The sequence below is a fragment of the Dreissena polymorpha genome, chromosome 4, assembly GCF_020536995.1.
Source record: "Dreissena polymorpha isolate Duluth1 chromosome 4, UMN_Dpol_1.0, whole genome shotgun sequence".
Lineage (NCBI taxonomy): Eukaryota > Metazoa > Mollusca > Bivalvia > Myida > Dreissenidae > Dreissena > Dreissena polymorpha.
Window position 1 is genome coordinate 100470285 of NC_068358.1, and position 22517 is coordinate 100492801.

Sequence of the window (22517 nt, forward strand, 5' to 3'; positions counted from 1 at the left end):
TTTTAAATAGTTTATAAAAACAGTTGAAGGTAGGTATTTGTTTTTTGTATTTGAAGCTAAATATAAAATATTTCATGAGTATGATAATGTGGTTCACAGTGTTATTAATTTCTGGTATTTTAAAAGTATTCACACCGAAACTGATATTTAAGAGAGACAGTTTATTTATATATATTTATTATCTATTTGTGTTTATTTATGCCAGAAAATAGTTTATGTGGCTAATATTTCGGATTAAACTGCCATCCAGATTCTGGTCGGAGGACTTGACATGGAAAATGCCATAAACAGTTGCAACTTCCAGCGACCCGGAGGGTCAATAGCTGGGAGTTGGATTATTGCAACAACATTAGGCCTGGTCCTTCACAGTCAAACCAAATATAGAAGAAAGTAGTCCGGATGTAAATAAGTATCAACTTCGGCTTATTCCGTCTGTTTCCGGAAACTAGTCTTACTAGGATAAAAGTAGACATGATCTATAGTTGTTTATAAAAATACTACAGTTTATTCTGTCATTATTTGAAATAAACTTACCTTATTTGCCTCTCAAATTACAGGTTTTTTTCCCACTTTTTGGGAAAATAGCCCATGGCTTTGGAATTGGGAATTTTATCGGCATTTTTAGTGTTTTTCCCAGGAGGACAAAGGGGCATAGCGCATTACTTTCAAAAAGGGCATTTCACCGCGCAGTTTAGGCAAAAAAGGGCAAAAACGTTCCCTGAATACCTGAATTACGGGGCATTATGTAATCGCATCTGAAGCAGTTGTGGAAAAAATAACATATAAACAAGCACATTTAATGGTAATTGATGTATTTAACTTACTATGATTTATATTAATATATTTACCTTGCAATGTACATTTAAGTTCCATGCTGTTTCAATAAACTGTACAGCATGACAAACATAATAAAGCAATATATGCATATGAATCTGATTATACACAGATCCACTAACATATAAATGAAACCATGTTTGTCTTATCCCATTTTATAACAATAATCTTGCCAGATGTTTAAAATAACATTGCGAGTAAATTGATCGCTAACAATATGCAAACACTCGTTTCCGTGGCATACATCCACCAAGTAGATTACAAATAAATAAATAATGTTGTTGCTATCTCAAACATGTTTATGCATCGTTGATTATCACAGACATTTCATTAATTCCTTCTTAATGTATAATCTCCATCGTTAATTCGATCGTTAACAACGTTATTTGCCATTTTTGCCGAGTCGCAATTTAATTCTGTATAGTCCGCCATGTTGTTCAAATGTCAAATGATGTAAGCGACAGGTGCGCATAGCAACGCTAAATCGTATACGCGATTCGCATTTTGTTAAATTAGTATACGTCTCAGTAATTATTTCAATAATTAGATCTAACTATCTAAAGACGAAAGCGATAAAGAAAATTTGTTTGTGTTTTTAAATGTAATTGTGCGTAAAAATATATGTTTTGATATAACTGAATAATGCATGCGATGCACAATTGCCACGAGAATAACATCGAGTTTTTCATCAAAAGTCTCCAAAGTAACGATTTTTACACATTGCTGACCGAAAAGTGCGCTTGGTATAACATAGCCTCTGGCATTATCGATTGATACTGACACGGGGTTATTCACGCATGACTAATTCACAGCTTTGGAGCAGTCTACCTATAAATCGAGCACTGTAATTGATTAAATTTGCTCAAATAATATAGTCGATTAGATGTTAACATCTCTCGAGTAAATCAAGCACAGTCGGAGCGTCACAGACAATCAAGGACGCTGATTTTGCAGACCAAGTGATATCGTAAGGCAAGAAAGATGTTATCGATAAGGGCGCGTGGCGAAATTTGCCTTTGAAAAGAAGGGCGCTTGGCGAAATTTGTCTTTGAAAAGGGCAGCATGGCAATCCGGGAAGGCGGCGTGGCTTTTCGCCACGCTAAACTGGCCTGGGAAAAACACTAATTTTCATGAAATTGGGAAAATAAATTCATTAGCCTTTTTTCCACATGAAAAGTCCACTGATTAGGGAAATACTAAATTTGATTTAACTCTTTATAATCATTCAAATTAAAAGAAAAAAAATCATATAATACTTTGTTGGATGTAATTGAATTATAATTGAGATAAAATACACATAAGACTTCTTTCTAAAAAAAAAAAAAAAAGCATCCATGGTTTATAAACCTCCCACCGATGTTGTCGTGTTTCCATCTAAAATACAAGTGCATGTCAGTGAAAATAATATGATCTTATCTAAAAATGAAACCCTTTTACACCTTGAACAAAAACATTTAAACTGTGATCTGCAGTTTACACCCATAACGCAGTGTGGTGTATTTACTGCATGCTCTGTCGAAGCTTGTTAGCCAAAGAAGCCTGAGATTGTTTGGTCCGCGCTTCTGGTAATTCTGCAGCAAGCCGAAAAAAAGAGTTTTGCGTCTCTATATATACTCTGGTTATTTGGTCCCCTCATTCAAAATACTTGAAATGGCTGTTATTCATTTTGAAATCTTAAAGACACTATATATACTCCCGTTAATTGGTCCGCCCATTCATAACACTTAAAAATGTTAATATTTATGCTCCCCAAAAATTTGCGGGGAGCATATAGTTCCCAGTTTGTCCTTCCTTACTTCCTTAAATCCATCGTCACACTTTTGTTACAGTTTCTCATAGTACCTTCAATACTTTACCGATTTTTTTCATATTTGGCATGTGGGTACCTTGCATGGACCTCTACCTTTTGATGAGGTTAATGGTCACTGGGGCCAAGGTCACCAAGGCTAATAATAGATTTTTCCGTCACACTTCTGTTACAGTTTCTCATAGCACCTTCAATACTTTACCGATCTCTTTCATATTTGGCATGTAGGTACCTTGCATGGACCTGTCACCTCTACCTTTTGATGAGTTTGAGGTCACTGGGGTCAAGGTCACTGGCGCAGTAGGGGGCATTGTGTCTCTTACGAACACATCCTTGTTTCAGCATGTTAAAAATATGGGGTCCTAAAATATTATATATTTTTTCTTACAATTGGGAATTTTTGTGACAGCAATAGGGAAATATGTAGTTTTACCTATTGGGACAGTGCCGTTTTCCGATGCTTTATAAAGAAGGACAAAATTGCTGCCCATTAGAATGAGGATGTTTCTCTTTGGTCGGTCTTGTATGATGGTTGTCAGTCTATTGCTAAATGGAATGGATTGCAGGGCTTAACACTAAGGCACGTCCGAACGACATTCACTGCCTGTACCTAGGTCCTGGCTAGCCAATGTCCCAGTAACATGCCCAACCGGTCGTGTGTATTTTGGGCGGGATCATGTGTTCTATATCAATAAACTGCGTTTTAAATAAGCTTTTGAAAGATGCAAAAATCTAAATACAGTATGATCAGATGACAATTAAATCCCAGAGTGAAGTCGGAGACTACAAACAGATCGTAACTCGAAATAGATTTGGAACCCCCTGATTGCAATCAAAAAGAGGCAGACAATTCAGAAAGCCCCCGGCGGTTTTCCTGGTAAAACACGTCAGTACCTATTTTTAAACGGAATTCCGCTAGATACGGTTTTGATTGGTTTTCTCGAAGTGACGTGTTTTCTCGAAAAAAATACGTTTAAAACTAAAAGCCGGGATCGCTCAGGATTGTCCGGGATCGATGAAGGTATAAGACTCGACATAAACACAAAGTTAATATAAAATTATTATTTATTTATAAATTTTAAATAATTTTAATTTGTTTGATCGATAAGAAGTGTTTTGACAATCTTTTTAACGCAATTCAATTAGCAAAACTTATATTAATGGTCGATCCCGGCTTTTAGTAGAGAGTTAACCTTGTACAATTGTTACGACTACCGTAACACGTTATTTGTTATTTTGCGACACCTAAGATTCACTTACCGTTTGTTGTCAGACAGCAACCGCAGCAATCTATGTAAAAAGGTTTTAACGTTCATGTCGTTGTTTATGTTTGGTTTTACGGGTGGGGATGGGGGTTCCTCGGATAAGAAAAGAAAAGGGAAGGAGGAAAGTAAGAGAAAGTATGAGGGAAAAAAAACAAGGAAATTTCTCTCAAAATGGCGTGAAGATTACTAATAGATGTCTTAAGTAGATGAATATTGAATTCATTAGCATTAGTAAGGCATGCTAAGAAGAATGATTGAATCATAACTGCGCATCTCCACGCACAAGAAAATACAAGTTAAATGATAAATATAAAGGTTTTGATAATACTTTGGTCGGGGCACATGAAAGATTGGTCAGGGCTAGTAGGTTCTGCATTTACTAGCCCGAATGGGCTAGTTGAAAAAAAGTTAGTGTTAAGCCCTGGATTGTGTGATGGCCAGTGCTTGTCGAAAAGAAGAAAAAAATACAATTTAATAATGATAAAGCAGTTTTGTCAATGTCCAGTTTTTTTGTTGATTTTGAATAATTGCAAAATTTTGATTTAAACTATTGTTGTACGCATGTTATCATGTAGGGCTTCTGGCCCCCTCTTATGTAGCAATTTTCTGCAAATAAGATAATTGATAATATAGCCTTTAAGTCAACGTCCAAATCCTAATGAGAGCACTAAGGGTAGAATCCAAAATATTTGATTAAGTCAATGTAATAAAAGTGATGAATGTTTTTTCCAAAACTTAGAGGCCCCATTGGTACCCGAGTTCCCTTTTTATAACTGGTACTGTTGAACGTTAATTATGTAAAGTTTGATTAAATAAACTACATGTATGATCCATTTACTTTGACAATCATATAATGATGATGTAAAAACAGGGAAAACCGGTATTCAAGCCTGTTCATAAAGTATTGTCTTTAGCTTGTGCAATCCACACAGGCTTATCAGGGATGACACGTTCAGCTTTAATGGTATTTTTCGTTTAAGGAAAGTCTGTTCTTAAGGAAAATCCAGTTTATGCAGAAAGTGTTTGCCCTGGTAAGCCGGTGCATACAGCACAGGTTAATCTGGAACGACACTTTACGGACATGCATTAAGCCCCAATTTCCCAGTGTGAGGCTCATATGACAATCACTGAACACTCTTTATCTGTAATTTTTGTTTTTGCTTCAGGACACAATGGCCCCAAGTAAGAATAAGCGGGCCAGTGAAGAGAGTCCAGGTATGAACCTTTTGTCACTGTTTGTGGTTGTTGTATATTGGTGAGGTGGTCAGTCCGCAGGTATAAAGCATGCTTGTAGAAAACAGCTTTTCCTGATTATTATAGAATTGGCGTTTTCTGTTAGTCCACCAGTCTGTCCATCTGTCACTTAATTTATTTTTTTGCGGGGGATATCAATTCAACGAATTTGCCTGTTTTAATTAACTTTGAATGCTATGATGTACTCTTGTCTCTTTTGATTGTACATGTATATTTGCTTTGTTCTGAGAAAACTGGGCTTAATGCATGTGTGAGGGGGTCTTTGCAGATTAGCCAGTGCAGTCTTGTTAGGGACAACACTTTCCACATAGAGTGTATTTTGGTAAAAAGGAAACTATGCATATGCCCCTTTTTCCCAGAGCAAAGCTCAAATGTAATAACGTTTCAACATGCATTTTTTTTATTTTATTTAAATAGAGCGTCGTTCCAAGAGGCGCCGGCCGAATGAAGATGAAGAAGAAGAGGAAAAAGAACGGGAGCCAGTTAGTAGCAAAGGTATTTACCTAAATAACTCTGAAGTTTTCAGAGATTTTTTTTTGTGTCAGATAATTAAGATACTAAAATATACTTAAAAAATACAGTGTCTGAAAATTAAGAGACACATTCTTATGCATTGCGATGATTTAAAAATAATACAATTGTTCTACCTTGTTTTACCAAGACTGGCAAGAGGTATTCCAAGGCTGTTCTTTGATTACTTGATCATTAAATTTATTTTAATTTACAAGATTTGTACAAGTTGCATGAAAAAATGAGCTGCGCTCTGGTAAAACAGGGCTTAATGCATGTTTTTACAGTGTAATTCCAAGTTAGCCTGTGCAGTCAGCACATGCATTAAGCCCAATTTTCCCATAGCGTGGCTCATATTGTACAACATGCCTGTATTATTATTCCCATTTGCAGCATCCAGTAGCAAGAAGGCTGCTGCATACAGCTCTAGTGGTGGTGGTGGTGGTGGTGGTGGTGGTGGCTCACACAAACCAGCTGAGGTAAGAACCACAAATATTGCTCTAATGAAAAGTATTTTCTAAAAAGTTGTTGAAAATATGTATGCGACCTTGGGCATCAACTGATAATGGAGTTAAGTAGCTATTGGCCTGTCTGTCTTTTTATAGTGGGGGGCATATTTTTTTTGCCCTGTCTGTTGGTTTGTTTGTTTGCGTCAAACTTTAATATTCGCCATAATTTTTGCAATATTGAAAATAGCAACTTGATATTTGGCATGCATGTGTATCCCATGGAGCTGCACATTTTGAGTGATGAAAGGGCAAGGTCTTCCTTCAATATCATAGGTCAAATATATGGGGACATAGTGTTTCACAAACACATCTTGTTTCTGTCTGTCCTTACAAGGGTAAACTGGTGGCTTAGCACAAAACTACTTACTGTAAAAACTCAGTCATAAGACGGAATTTAATTGGGTGGTTTTTGAGAAAAAAAAGAATTTCGAGAAAGATCTATTCGAGTGAAAATCAGGTCAAGTCACATATCATGTTCAAAGGTAAAATTTAGGAAATTAGTGACACTGTCAGAAGCATATCTGTGTCCAGCATGGCAAAAAAAATGGCATTAGTGGTTAGCATGCTGAAAAAGAGTGTCATGGCAAGGTCACTAGATTGAAGATCAATGTCACAAATCAAGGTCAAAGGTAGAAAATATTGTCTTGAGCAAATTAAGGATTTCTTTGATATTTCTTTGCTATTTTGCTCTCGGTCTTTCCCTACTGAGAGAAAATCGCAACTTACTGTACCAGTACATGCTGAGACTTTGTACATGCAGCTGTTCCGCAAGGATTTAATCAGCGCCATGAAGCTGCCTGACTCTGAGCCCCTGGCCCCAGAAGATTACCTGCTGATAGCTGACCAGTGGAAGCAGGAGTGGGAGAGGGGGGTGCAGGTGCCTGTCAACGAGGTTGCCATCCTGCCTGTAGTAATGAGGTCAGTCAAATAGAGAGTTTAATGTAACTTATTTTTTGTTTGTTATCCATTAAAAAAAAGGATTATCAATAAAAAAAATTTCCAAGAAAATTGTTAGACTTCTGAACTGACTAATTGGAAAGATACATTACTTAACTCAAGTAACTTTTTTGTGCCTTGATTTGTGGTAACAAGTGGATTTCTGAACCATAGTTTTTGTCGATGATTGAGTTATGATTGTCTACCACTTATGATTTCGCTTGAATATATATATAAATGTATAATAAATATAGTTTAATGGAGTGCCGAATTGATTGCTTTATAATAAATATATATTTCATGCTGATTTGCCTTGTCCTAACCTGAAAACAAATCAAACAAACAACTTGATTTGATTTCAGGGAAGTAACAGAAAAGACCGGAGGTTCAGGTGATTTTAAAATGTGAGTAGTCTTGTTTGTGTGTTGTTGTAACGTGTGCTTGTTAAATTTAAGCCTCACTGTGGGAAAACTGGGTTTAATTCATGTGCTTTAAGTAGCCTGTGTAAAGTATTTGAATTTATACAGGATTTTTTTCTTAGAAGAGGTTTCATTTACACGAAAAAAAAAACGGAAAGTGTTGTCCTAAATTTTGTTTACCCGCACAGGTTAACCCAGGACGGCTGTTTACGAACATGCATTTTGCTCAGTTTTCATGGACAAAGGCGAAATTCTTGTATCCTCAGTTTCCCTGTTATGACAACCTTAAATGGTAGTTCCAGTGCTTTCCACAGGATTTTGTCAGGCACCCCAGGACTGATAGGGGTGGTTCACCCCTCCCGACGTTGATTTTTTTAATAAATTTAACATGTCAATTCACGTTCAGTGGTGCGTTATAACTCAAAGAAAAACAGCGTCAAAAGACGTCATTTGGTGCGCTATGACTCTTTAAGAAAATCCCCCAGTCATTTAAAAATATATATAATTTTTTATATTGTTTAATTGTTTTAAAACTTTCCCGCACAGATAGTAAAATCCCGACTCGAACGATTCCCCAAGACATCAGTTTCAACCCGACTCTATTACTGTATACTTACTATTTTTCAAGTTTCTATTTATTACCCGATAATTCCGTTTATTCCGTTTTGCACTTTCTGGTAAATATTTACGATAAACGCTCTCAATTATTTCTTTAACACAAACCTTGCCATTTTTCTATAGTATATATCAAATAAATTTTAAGTGACTATTTATAGATTTGATGAAATATTGCCTCTGAACATGCGTCAATGCCCTGAAGTGTTGTGTGTTTGTTAAAACACTCAATACATGGACGCTTTCTATGCAAATGACCAGGGACCTATATGTTCGTATAGGTCCCTGAAATGACATATGCTGCATAATTTTCGCACTCTTTTTAATTGAGAAAAAGATTTGACACAAAATAAATTTGCACTGCTAATTTGATTTTAACGTTGCGGTAACATTTACATTCGGAAGTATGTTTCGGATTAAAAACGCGTTAACATCGACTTACGGGAATGGGTTTCGGTTTACACATTTAATTATTCCCATTTGAGATTTCAACAAATATTAACAGTTGCGTTATGAATTCAACGATAATTTGTTTAAACACTTTACAAGTTGAATAAATGTTTTGACAGAATGATGCATGAAATTCACGTTGTCCACTAGGATTACGACCGGTTGCCATCATCAGTCTTCTAAGTATCGATTATCGGACGAAACATCTAGAAGTGTGCGTAATTAATTCAATGAAAATGTGTTAACGCGCATAGCGTGTCGAATAAATGTAAGAAAAACGAGGTGAATCAGTTCTGTAAATGGACATGATGAAATAAACATGTACTGGAATTAAATTGTTATCGCATAATTGTAACCGGGAGTTATTTGCACAATTTACTCGCTATAAGTCATTAATTGATAACCACTTGCAATTAATTTCTCGTATTAATTATGAGTCATAGGTAACACTTGTTTACAGTAAAAAGGTGTGATGATGATGCCTGAAACCGTCTTTAATGTACTGTACTGTACTAGTTACCGGTTTTATATTACGTAAGTGGTACAACTTCTTGCTAATCAAGCTGCGATAAACTCTTTTTCGTGCCCAATGTCAATCAAAAGTAATGGTCGATAGTTAACCCCGCCCTCATAAGCATTCGCGTAACCAATTGGACGATGAACATCACAGTTTGACGACTGGAAAGTTACTTGATACATCCTTGTCAGCATTTAAATGAATGTGTTATGTGGCTAGAATAATCGATGCGCGCGTCTTATCAGTGGATTATCCATTACCCCATGTGGTGTTTATGGCGATAACTTGTGAAAGTAGGTACCGAGTGCTCTTTTAAAACAGGGAATATTGATACACTGATAGAGAAACTCCACTTTCTTTTACTGAAAAATACACTGATTGGAAAATTTCAAGCGCCCCGGGGACTCTGATTTCGAAATTCAAGCACCCCGGCGAGGGATCGTTAAATGGCCTGTGGAAAACCCTGAGTTTAACATGTCATGACCATGATTACAGTAGAATTGCAATTACTTGAGCTGGCGATTTCTCGAAAACTGGCGATTACTCGAGCACTAAAGGAAGTCCCTAACTTTTCCTATAATTTCTATATAAAAATACTCGTCATTACTCAGACATGCGATTTCCGACAACTTGAGGATGTATGCTGGTCCCTGAAAGGCATTTCACATGTAATTTACCGGCAATTATTCAAAGACAATTTCTTGTCTGGTTGGTGCTAAAAATATTTGAGTTGTGAAAACAGCGCAATCAAGCAGACAAAAAACGCTTGATTAGGTGTGAAGTTAGTAGAAGTTTGAGAAACACTGCAAATTGTCATCCTTTGAGATGCATATAAAAGCCACACAGTTTTAATGATAATTACATAATTACCAGCATCGATAATAATGATAAAATGTATGGTATAAAAGCTACCTCAGCCAATTCCTATTTGATCAGAATATTTGTTTATTATATGTGTTATGTGTGTATGTTGATTAAATTAAATGAATGAACGATCATTCTTATTGTTTAGTTTAGTATACTGTAACCTTAAGCGATTTTTACAAAGCGTTTTCTTTTCCAAACACCGTCTTACATGTAAATAAAGCGTTTGCAGTCAGAAGATAAGCATCACCAACCGAAACAGTGAAAACAAATAATACCATGGATTACTCGAAACCTACGATTACTCCAGCATCGAGGACAGTCCCGTGCTACCTCAAGTTATCGCAGTTTTACTGTATTTTGATTCAAACAACGTCTCTCTTGGCACATTAGATGTTTTTTTCCAGAAAGTTCATACATGATGCAGAAAATGCTATTTAGTGTTTGAATGAGAGATGTCAGATCTTTAAATCACCCCCAAGATACCAAGTGCTGGGTTACCCAGAAAACGGACCCAAGAGCTTCTCAATTAGCAAATGATGTAATTGAACTGAGATAAATAGGTTTAAACGTAACTTTAATAAGATGGACCTCAAGATTTGTTGTATTCATTGCCCAGGTGACAATGCTATTATGACACATATTGTTGTAGTTATTGCCTAGATAATAGTCCTGTGCTATCGATTATTGTGGAGTGAACATTGCAAGGTGTCTGCACACAAACTTAACTTTAGCTTAAATAAGGAGCTCAAGATTTGTTTTAGTCCTAGCCTAGATTACCATTGTATTATTGCACAAATTGCTAGGCCCAAGAAGTGTCTGCATGCAGTAAAAGACGAGACTTATCAGCTTGGCATGCATGAGTTGACGGGGATGTCCCAGCTCTCAGAGCAGGTGGTTCGGTACGACCTCGACGATCTAGACGTGGCCTGGCTCATCCAGCTCAATGAGACACGGGTGGAAGTCGGTAAGTGGGGTTGAGGTTTAGTGCAGGTGTGTGAAGTATGTTCCCAGACTTATGAGGGATGCTACTTTCCCCTTTTATGGAATTTTTGTTTGAAGGAAGTTCTAAATGAAATTCCAGTCTAGACGGAAAGTGTAGGCCCTTATTAGCCTATGCAGATTGTGCAGTCTGGGACGACACTTCACGCTCATGCATTTAGAAATAGAATGTGGCTGGGTTCTTGATGATCCAGACAAGGCCTAGCTCGCTCACACAGATGAGCAACAGGAGGAAGTCAGTAAGGGCTTGTATGCACTAGACATGGGAAAATGGGGCTTAATGCGTGTGCTCTGATTAGCTTGTGCTCTGGCAACATGGATGACACTTCATGCACATGCTTTAAGCGCAATTTTCCGAGAACAAGACTCATATAATCGCTCGTATAGGAAATCATAGAGCCGGATGTGTATCATTGTTTAGTTCATTATTGCGTTTTAAGTAGGGATGTCGAAGGATACAAGAATTGGTATCCGCATAAATGTATATGGTATCCAGATACTACCCTGATTACCATATATATTGGCAAATGTGGAGACATACTTGTTTAAGTCTTGAGATGTGAAACCGATCCACGAATTTACTGATCGCATGTTCAATTCTTTAAAACCAAATGACCATAGGCATGAAAGAAATTAACATCAAATTTTATCCTCACATTGTGTCTGCCTTTGTTTTGCAATCAAATTCACTACTGAGAGTACATAACACTGTATACTTAGCTAACACTGCACATTTCACTAGAACACTGATGCAGTTAATCAGTACTTGTACACCTAAATATCTTTAAATAGATTTTTAAGGATAAACACTAATTATTAACGCCCTTTATGCCCATTTTTAGCGAGGCGTTTTAGGAGAAAACCCAAGGTATTGTCATAGCCAGCTTGTCGTGTCGTCCGACGTCTGCCATGCCCGTCGTGCTAAAACCTTAAGATTTTGTTAAGGTTTTGAACATTGGCTCTAAAATCAAATTGCTTCAACCTACAACTTTGAAACTTCATATGTAGATGCACTTTGATGAGTTCTACTAGCCACACCCATTTTTGGGTCACTAGGTCAAAGATCAAGGTCACTGTGACCTTTAAAAAAAATAAAATCTGACAAGCTTTCATTTGTTCAAAACTGCACCTGTAGCCGAGTGTGGCACCTGTTATGCGGTGCTCTTGTTATAATATTATCTTTTAGGGATGTTTTTCATCAGCCACATAGCGGTGGTTCGAAGACAGTAAACGTTTACGTTTGTGCAGACTGCACAAGATATTCTGGATTATAGTGTACAGGGCCCTCTTTTGCCGCCAGGGGAAGCCACCCACATCCCTCACAAGGGGGAATTTCGCGTTGTTTTGGGTGAAAAGGGGAATTTTAGAAGATCTTTTCACCAACCATTCAACACCTAATATTGCTATATTTTAATGTGATTTACATAAATATACATTTAATCAAAGGTTAGAAGCACAATACCAGCTGGCAACATAGGTATAAAAGAAAAAAAACTAAAAACAAATTCGGCGGTAAAAATTGCCAGACGAGGGCCCTGGTGTACACACATTTATTAAGCCCCAGAGGTTGGCTCAAGTCTGTTTTACAACCACTTTATATGTTACATGTTTTGCAGGGGCTGTACAGGTCCTAGAATGGACTATGGAGCGTGTGCTGGAACTCTTTGAGGCTCGTTGTCATGACAAAATGGAGACAAAGAAGAAGACGGAGGAAGGGCTGGGCATTGAGTACGATGAGGACATTGTCTGCGAGATCTGCCAATCTGTACGAGTTGCTTACCTCTTTACCTCTCTAGTGATTGGTATTGCTATTTTGGGAATAGGTGGAATAGAGGTTTTTGTTTATTTCGCTGACAAATACTTCAAAATTGAGAATAACAGTGATTTTAATATTACTAATATTTACTAAGGTTTTAGTTGTAGAACTTTTTTGGAGATAAACCAAATGTTGACCTATTAAACAATTTTTTTATTGGAAACCTTCAATTTGGAATTATTAAATTGCATTTGGGAAAACAAATTGGCTTGGGGAATGGAGCATTTTGTCCATTTGCACTCCTTTAGAAAATCAAATTGAATTTTAGACCTTTTTAGACTCAACTTTTTAAAGGCTTCATTTCCAACCCTAAGATATATCGATGTTTAATGCTGTTTAATGAACAGCATTAAACTTGAATAGACTGCAAGTAAATCAAAGATTGTTCTGGTTTTATGCTGGTTGCATATAGCCATTTTCCCTTTGCCTCTAAATGGGAAAGGGTTACATAAAGGCTTCCATGACCCTGTGTTCGTCATGCTGACTATTGTTTCATGATATCTAAATGGATTTGATAATCTTGAATACAAGTAAGCTATAATGAGGTGATTTCATTAATTTGCTCTCCAGGTTTTATTTAGCCTTAATAGCAAAGATTGTGCTAAGTTAGAAAGAGAAATTTAAAATGTATTCTGTCCATCAACAAAAATCTGACAACACACTCAATCTGTCTCTACATGTTTCTTAAGTGCGTCTGACAGAGAGAAATACTTCATGCAGATAGTTTGCCTTTCCTATATTAAAGGTTATTAAATATTTGTGTTACAAAGACAACAGTTTGCAATTTAGCAAATCATTGCCTGGTTTGGTATGTTGGAGAGAAATGATGTCTTGTCTTAATCAACATTTGCAATTGCTTTTTATCCTTCATGTATTTGAATGCGCCTCCCTCAAGGAAAATGTGGGGCTTACTTCATGTGCAAAAAGGGCCTCCCAGAATATCCTGTGCTGTCCACTTACACTTTCGAACATTTTTTTTCTATAATAAAATCCAGTTGAAGTGGAAAGTGCCATCCCCGACTGCACAATTTAGTCTGGGACCACACTAAGCACATGCATTAAGCACCATTTTCCTCTAGTCAGGCTCAAAATCTAAGTTATGTATTGTTTTTCAGCCTGAGAGTGAGGACACTAATGAGATGGTGTTCTGTGACGGCTGTGATATTTGTGTGCATCAAGTAAGTCTCGCCTTAGTTGAAAATATTCTTAAGTACTTCAATGTAGAGCATTAGTTAGTTTGAAGGCCAAATTGGTTATATGTGCCCTTAATGTTTTTGTTAATAAATGTGTTAACTGTATGATTCACTTACTTTATGTGATGTTTTAATATTGTGAATTAAAAAAAAATAATGTGCAAATCACTGCTGTAAGAGTAAAGTATCAGATCATGTAATTGAAACACGCTCTTGAGAAATGAGGCTAAATGCATGTGCTTACAGTGTCATCCAATATTAGCCTGGACAATCCACACAGGCTTATCAGGGACGACACTTAACACTTTTATCAAATTTTCTCGTTTAAAGGAAATCTCTCCTTAGCGAAAATCCAGTCTTGGCTGAAAGTGGCTTCCCCAATTTGCCTGTGCACAGGCTAATCTGAGATGACACTTTACGCCGATGCATTCATTTCACAGGCTAATCTGAGATGACACTTTACGTCGATGCATTCATTGCACAGGCTAATCTGAGATGACACTTTACGCCGATGCATCCATTGCACAGGCTTATCTGAGATGATACTACGTCGATGCATTCATTGCACAGGCTAATCTGAGATGACACTTTACGCCGATGCATTCATTGCACAGGCTAATCTGAGATGACACTTTTTGTCGATGCATTCATTGCACAGGCTAATCTGAGATGACACTTTACGCCGATGCATTCATTGCACAGGCTAATCTGAGATGACACTTTACGCCGATGCATTCATTGCACAGGCTAATCTGAGATGACACTTTACGTCGATGCATTCATTAAGTTAAGTTTTCCTAGAGCAAGGCTCTATTAAATGATTATATGGAAGTTGTTAATGAAGCAATGACTCAATGTTTTGTATGAGATTGCAGGCTTGTTACCATATGATTGTGACATTTCAGACATGTTACGGTATGATTGTGCCACTGCATGCTTGTTTCGGTATGATTGTGACATTGCAGGCTTGTTCGGGTATGGTTGCGAAATTGCAGACTTGTAACAGTATGATTGTGACATTTTAGGCTTGTTACTGTATGATTGTGAAATTGCCGACGTGTTACAGTATGATTGTGAAAAGGCAGACTTGTTAGTCTATGATTGGGCTATTTCAGACTTGTTAGTCTATGATTTTGGCTATTTCAGGCTTGTTACGGTATGATTGGGCTATTTCAGGCTTGTTACGGTATGATTGTGACGTTTTCGGCTTGTTAAGGTATGATTGTGCTATTTGCAGGCTTGTTACGGTATGATTGTGATATTTTCAGGCTTGTTACGGTATAATTGTGACATTTCAAGTTTGTTACGATATGATTGTGCTATTTGCAGGCTTGTTACGGTATCCAGACAGTACCGGAGGGCAGCTGGTTGTGTCGGACGTGTGCTCTTGGCATCAAACCTGCATGTATACTCTGTCCTAAAGTGGGAGGGGCCATGAAGAGCACAAGGTGAGTTAGACTGCTCTTGAACCATTGATTGGACATATAGACTGCTCTTGAACCATTGATTGGACATATAGACTGCTCTAGAACCATTGATTGGACATATAGACTGCTCTAGAACCATTGATTGGACATATAGACTGCTCTAGAACCATTGATTGGACATATAGACTGCTCTAGAACCATTGATTGGACATATAGACTGCTCTAGAACCATTGATTGGACATATAGACTGCTCTAGAACCATTGATTGGACATATAGACTGCTCTAGAACCATTGATTGGACATATAATTGAGCCTTGTTCTTTGAAAACAAGCTTTAATGCATGTGTGTAATATTTTCTCCCAGATAAGCGTGTGCAGTCCGCACAAGCTTATCATTAAGGACATTTTCTGCTTTTATGAAATTTTTTGTTTAAAGAAAGTCTCTTTTAACCAAAAATCCAGTATAGGTGGAAAGTGTTGCCCCTTATTAGCCTGTACAGACCGCTACGACTAATCTGGGCTTACACTTTATGCACAAGCATGAAATCCTGGTTTGTTTGAGGGAGGCTCAATTATATCACATTCTATGTATTATACAAAATATGCATTCTTTATTGCTAATTGTAATTAACAGCATTTAATTTTATCTGTAGCTTTCTGGTCAACTATCATTATGTTTTTACAAAAAAATTAGTAAAAGCGAACATATTTGTTAGTTATTGTTAGTTGATTTTGTTATGCACTTCCACTATCTCCAATGCTAGTAGAAGCAAGGTATGATTCGCAGACATATTTCACATGATTCCGAGGCTTTATTTTACATAACAGAGATATAAAATTATCAGTGTACCTCATTTGCATTGGAACCAGTTGAAGTGACCCTGCTCAGATTCTCAGTTTTATATTGGTTGGCCTTTTATTTGTTCTTAAGTTGGTATGTTAACATTAGGGCAACAGTTTCACAATCAATCAAATGAGCCCCCTCTGGGAAAATGGGTCTTTATGCATGTACGTAAAGTGTCGTCCCATATTAGCCGGTGCACTCTGCACAAGCTTATCAGGGACAACACTTTGTGCCTAAATTGGATTTTAGCAAAGAAAGACTTCCTTTCAAGGAAAAATACCCTAAAAGCGGGGATTGTCATCCCAGATTTGCCTGTGCAGACTGCACATGCTTATTTTGAACAACACTTTATGCACATGAATTAAGCTTGGTTTCTATATGCGAGACTCAAATATAACGTGTTATGACTGTATGTATCAGGAGTGGATCTAAGTGGGCCCATGTTAGTTGTGCTATCTGGATCCCGGAGGTGACCATTGGCTGTGTGGACAAGATGGAACCGATCACCAAGATATCCATGATACCCGTATGTAGTATGGGCATTATGCTGTAGTTTTATTTGTAGGTAGCTGATATGCAGCCATTGCTTGCACAGTTAATTAAACTCACCTATAATAAATTGGTAAATATTTTAAAATCTAATATCTTGGCATGGTCACATCTATTGTCTCTTTTATGTATTTTGATCTTTTACTTTACATATACTATATACAACTAGTACAGATATTCAACCTCAGATATGACTTTGTGGTCATTGTATCTGGTGACTGACTAAAAACAAATATTGTACCATCAAAGAATATTTGAAAAGTACGCTGTCTTGTTGTGTCTTCTTTCAACTTATGAGGAAATTTTCAGTATTTAGATTTCGTCATGTCAATTTAATTAATCAATCACAAAGCTAACCCTATCAGGACTAGCAATATATACCTGTATGTAAAAGGACCAAATCAAACTGACTATTGGACTAGAATTGCAGCAAGTATGTACTGTTTGCAGGCCAGTCGGTGGGCGTTGATATGCTGCGTGTGTAAGGAGAGGGCTGGAGCCTGCATCCAGTGTTCTGTGAAGTCCTGCAAGACGGCCTTCCATGTCACCTGCGCCATTTCTGACAAGCTGGAGATGAAAACTGTGCTGGTAGAGGAAAAGAACACTGCAGATGATGTCAAACTCAAGGTTTGTTTCAAATATTTTTCACTATAGTATTTTTTTGGGGGGGTGGGGGGGGGAATATAGCCAGAATTATAGCCTAATTATCGAAAATACAAAAAAACATTTTTTTTTAATTTGTATATATTAATAATCAATAATTATTAAATATATGTGCAAGCCTTTACTATTTGAGGTAAACATAACAGAAAACAAGGCTTAATTCATTTGCATAAAGTGTCATCCCATATTAGCCTGTGCAGTCCACATAGGCGAATCAGTAATGACTCTTTCCGTCTTAATTTGATTTTTTGCTAAGGAAAACCTTGATTGAATAAAATAGTGCCATTCAAGTGGACAATATTTCTCTTACGCACATGTATTCATGATAAGGTCCTGTTTTCCTAGAACGCGGCTCATTTCTTGTTTGCAGGCCTATTGTCCTAAGCACAGCAGGAAGAAAGATCGTCGCAGCTCGGAGTCCGACCCAGACTCTCCCCGCAAGTCTCTCAACGGGTCTCCGGTCAAGGAATCCCACATGACAGAGGAAGAGCGGGCCACACTCAGGGCACGGAGGTATGGAGTGCTCACCCAAAACTGTGGCAATTAAATGAGTCATGTTCTAAGAAAACTGGGCATAATTCATGTGCGTAAAGTGTCATCCCAGATTAGCCTTTGCAATCCGCACAGGCTAATCAGGGACGACACTTTCCGCTTAAACTAGATTTTCCTTTAAACGAAAAATACCATTAAAGCGGAAAGTGTCATCCCTGATTAGCCTGTGCGGACTGCACAGGCTAATCTGGGAAGACACTTTACGCACATGCATTTTGCCCAGTTTTCACAGATCAAGACACAAATTTGTGTTTAGATTGCTTTCTTTTCGACTTGGCTTGGGATTGCAATTCCAGCCTGTTGGATAATTGTTAAGGTCACTGTTTCTTATTGCAATTTCCGCACAATTACATGTGTTAAGACGGGTGTATTATTGTTTAATTTTGAGTGAATTAAGCTATATCATGTTCAATGTTGGAAGATCAGGTTTTGTCAAGTTTTCATCTCTATTGTTTTATTATGCTCCCCCAACATTTATTTTGGGGGGAGCATATAGTCGCCGCTTCGTCTGTCCGTCGGTGCACAATTTTTGTCCAGGCTATTTCTCAACAACTAATGACCGGAATTCAAGAAACTTTATGGGAAGCTTCACTACCAAGAGGAGATGTGCATATTATCAGCGGGTTCTGGTCGGATGATTTTTCACAGGGTTATGGCCCTTTAAATTTTTCTATAAAAAAATTATTGTCCCCCCAACTACTGTGCCCTCAAGACGTTTCCTTTTATCTGAATATTTAGTGCAATATTGTGACAAAAAAAAACCTTTGGGGAGCATCACCCGTCTCCGACGGTTTCTTGTTCATAATTGACTTTGTCATTGAAGGTACAACACATTTATGATTGGTTAGAAGATCATTGGAAACCAGACATTTAAATGCGCGTATTTTGTGTATCTTTTAGTTCTTTGTTAAAAATTGCCTCTGGGTGAGTGGGATTGGGATAGGGGATTGGGCTAATTGGATCGGAGGGGGTTGGGGAATTTGGGTTGAAGGGTTTGGGGTTGAAAATTTCGGCTGCTTGTGGGTAGGAGGGTGGTGGGGACTCTGGCTGAATTTGGGTTAAAGCTCTAGTTGAAGCAATAGTTTTTGTAACATCTCAAGAAAGCACAACACATTTTAATAGATCAACTAAGAATTGTGTCTTTTTCAAGCTGTTTCATTATATGGCCTTGTTTTGCATTGTTGAAGTGTAGTTTTGCGTTAAATCCATCATTCATTTTAAAGTTGCTCTTTTTTCCCTGGGTTTAATGCATGAGCGTAAAATGTCATCCCAGTTAAGCCTGTGCAGCCCAAACAGGCTAATCAGGACACTTTCAGCAGAGACTGAATTTTCGTTAAGTAGATACTTCCCTTAATAAATTCCATAAGAGCTGAAAGTGTTATTACTGATAAGCCTGTAGGGACTGCATAGGCTAATCTGGGAAAACACTTCACGCTCTACAAGTTCGCCATAATTTTACAGGCTACAGAGACTGGAAGATGAGTTCTTCAGCCTGATTGATGTAGCTGATATTGCTCAGCAGTTAGATCTGCCAGAAGACGTGGTGGATCTGATATTTGTTTATTGGAAACTCAAGCGCAGGGTATGAATGCAAAGTTTTTAATGTCATTAAAACTGGGTGTCATTAACATAAAATGTTAAAAATGTACTGATTGTTTTTCTGGTAGGCATAAAAAGTATTTTATAAAGGTAACATATTACTGCTCTTAGATAGCAATGTGTCTGTATTTTACAGACAAAAGTTCATAGCGTGAAAGCATATAACTTTTCTCTGACCGGCTTTATTTTTGAATTTATAAGTTCGATTAAAAAAAATTATCATGATGTTCATTCTTATAGCAAACATATTGGAATTAAGTCCAATTAACACTTACTATACTGTTATAGCATGAAGCTTATCAACACCGAGCATTTACAATATGGTACTAATATAGCTATCAGTTTATGCTTAGCTTATCTGTAATTATCTTAATTGTCAGTGCTGTCATTCTCTAATGTTTTACAGTGGAACTGATGTCTGAAATAGTTATTTGAAAAAAACAACACTATTTCTTTGAAGGAAACAGACTTATTCCCCTTTTTATAGAAAATGAAGCAAAATGTCGCCATCTGGGGACTTTGGTTGGTAGTCATGCAAACAGAGAAATCTGGCATCCTTATTTAACTCATGCATTCTGGTCACCATGGGCCCCATGTGTTTAAGTTGATGTTCAATCATGACGGCTCTGTGTTTTAGTCCATGTTCAATGACATGCTGCTTTTTGTTTTAGTCCATGGTCAATCAACCTTTGCTCTGTCTTTCAGTCCACGTGCAATCGACCACTGCTCTGTGTTTCAGTCCATGTTCAATCAACCACTGCTCTGTGTTTCAGTCTATGTTAAATCGACCACTGCTCTGTGTTTCAGTCCATAGTCAATCAACCTTTGCTCTGTCTTTCAGTCCATGTGCAATCGACCACTGCTCTGTGTTTCAGTCTATGTTCAATCAGCCACTGCTCTGTGTTTCAGTCTATGTTAAATCGACCACTGCTCTGTGTTTCAGTCTTTGTTCCATCAACCACTGCTCTTTGTTTCAGTCTATGTTAAATCAACCACTGCTCTGTGTTTCAGTCTATGTTAAATCAACCACTGCTCTGTGTTTTAGTCCATGTTTAATCAACCACTGCTGTGTGTTTCAGTCCATGTTCAATTGACCACTGCTGTGTGTTTCGGTATATGTTCAATCGACCACTGCTCTGTGTTTCAGTCCATGTTCAATTGCCCACTGCTCTGTGTTTTAGTCCATGTTCAATTGAACACTGCTCTGTACTTTGGTCCATGTTCAATCGACCACTGCTCTGTGTTTCAGTCTATGTTCAATCATCTGTATTTCAGTCTATGATCAATCATCTGTATTTCAGTCTATGTTCAATCAACCACTGCTCTGTCTTTCAGTCTATGTTAAATCGACCACTGCTCTGTGTTTCATTCCATAGTCAAACAACCTTTGCTCTGTCTTTCAGTCCATGTTCAATCAACCACTGCTCTGTGTTTCAGTCTATGTTAAATCGACCACTGCTCTGTGTTTCAGTCTATGTTCAATCAACCACTGCTCTTTGTTTCAGTCTATGTTAAATCAACCACTGCTCTGTGTTTCAGTCCATGTTCAATCAACCACTGCTGTGTGTTTCAGTCCATGTTCAATTGACCACTGCTGTGTGTTTCGGTATATGTTCAATCGACCACTGCTCTGTGTTTCAGTCCACGTTCAATTGCCCACTGCTCTGTGTTTCAGTTATGTTCAATTGACCACTGCTCTGTATTTCGGTCCATGTTCAATCGACCACTGCTCTGTGTTTCAGTCTATGTTCAATCATCTGTGTTTCAGTCTATGTTCAATCATCTGTGTTTCAGTCTTTGTTCAATCATTTGTGTTTCAATCTCCCTCTGCTCTGTGTTTCAGTCTATGTTCAATTGACCACTGCTCTGTGTTTCAGTCTATGTTCAATCGCCCGCTGCTTACTCCCAAGACAGAGGAGGCAGACCTTCTGGAGAAACAACAGGAAGACAGTCTAGTGGCCAGAATGAAGATGTTTGTGCATCTACGACAGGACCTTGAGAGGGTAGGCACACTAGTTGCTTGTAGAATAGAGCATCTCTCTGGGAAAACTGGGCTTAATCAAAGTGTGTAAAGTGTCCTCTGAGAGTAGCCTTCATACTTGTATGGGCAGGCTAATCAGGGACGACACTTTCAGTATTTATAGTATTTTTCATTTAATGAAGTTTCCTCTAAGCAAAAATCCAGTTAAGGCAGAAAGTTTAGTCTCTGATTATCCTGTGAAGACTTCACTTAAAACACGATGCTCATGTTTTCCAAGAGCAATACTCAATAACATAATAATAATGGGTAGTTAGGATTTGGATTTTTTGTAGGGAACACCGGTAATAAGATGTGTTTCTTATAAAAAAAAAAATAGTTTTTAAAAAGTTATCCTGACCAAACATACTTGTTTGGTCTCAAAGAAGTTCTGTCAAGACATACATCGGTGTTGTATCAAATACAGTAGACTCTGCCAATACCGGACTCTCCGAATACCGGAAATCTCCCGATTCTTAACGGTCCCGTATTTTCCCCTTCTATTTCTTTGTTAAAAAATGTTGAACAAACCGAACTCTCTCAAAACCGGAAACTGAACGGATATCTCCTTGAATTTCGTCATTTTCAATGTGAAATACATTGAGCACACCGGACGGTCCGAATTCTCAAGACGCCCGAGGCGTGTAAATTACAATACCTAGTCAGCACAGCGCGTGCGGTGTCGCACATTCCGCTCGCGCAATTATCGATAATCGGATTAAGCATACCATAAAGGTGTCAAGTCATTACGCAGCTATTAAATTCCGATTTAATACTGTAAAACAAACTGTGAATGTCTATTATAGACATATGGCAACACTAAAACGTGATTGACGCGATCGTTTTATTTAGCTTATGATTAACACATTTATT

At 37.6% G+C, this 22517-nt stretch overlaps 1 protein-coding gene across 1 annotated transcript in view; it reads left to right on the forward strand.

The window, feature by feature from the left end:
- The window catches only part of LOC127879952 (protein Jade-1-like), a 34461-nt gene that overhangs the window by 6642 nt on the left and 5302 nt on the right, over positions 1–22517 (forward strand). Inside the window, exons 2-15 of the mRNA XM_052427086.1 lie at positions 5073–5121; positions 5578–5655; positions 6064–6149; positions 6940–7097; positions 7478–7519; positions 10787–10947; positions 12599–12747; positions 13914–13976; positions 15321–15439; positions 16685–16790; positions 17264–17440; positions 17847–17989; positions 19490–19610; positions 21505–21630. Coding sequence (XP_052283046.1) covers positions 5079–5121; positions 5578–5655; positions 6064–6149; positions 6940–7097; positions 7478–7519; positions 10787–10947; positions 12599–12747; positions 13914–13976; positions 15321–15439; positions 16685–16790; positions 17264–17440; positions 17847–17989; positions 19490–19610; positions 21505–21630 — 1572 coding nt within the window. The 5' untranslated portion in view covers positions 5073–5078. The remainder of the gene's footprint in view (positions 1–5072; positions 5122–5577; positions 5656–6063; positions 6150–6939; positions 7098–7477; positions 7520–10786; positions 10948–12598; positions 12748–13913; positions 13977–15320; positions 15440–16684; positions 16791–17263; positions 17441–17846; positions 17990–19489; positions 19611–21504; positions 21631–22517) is intronic.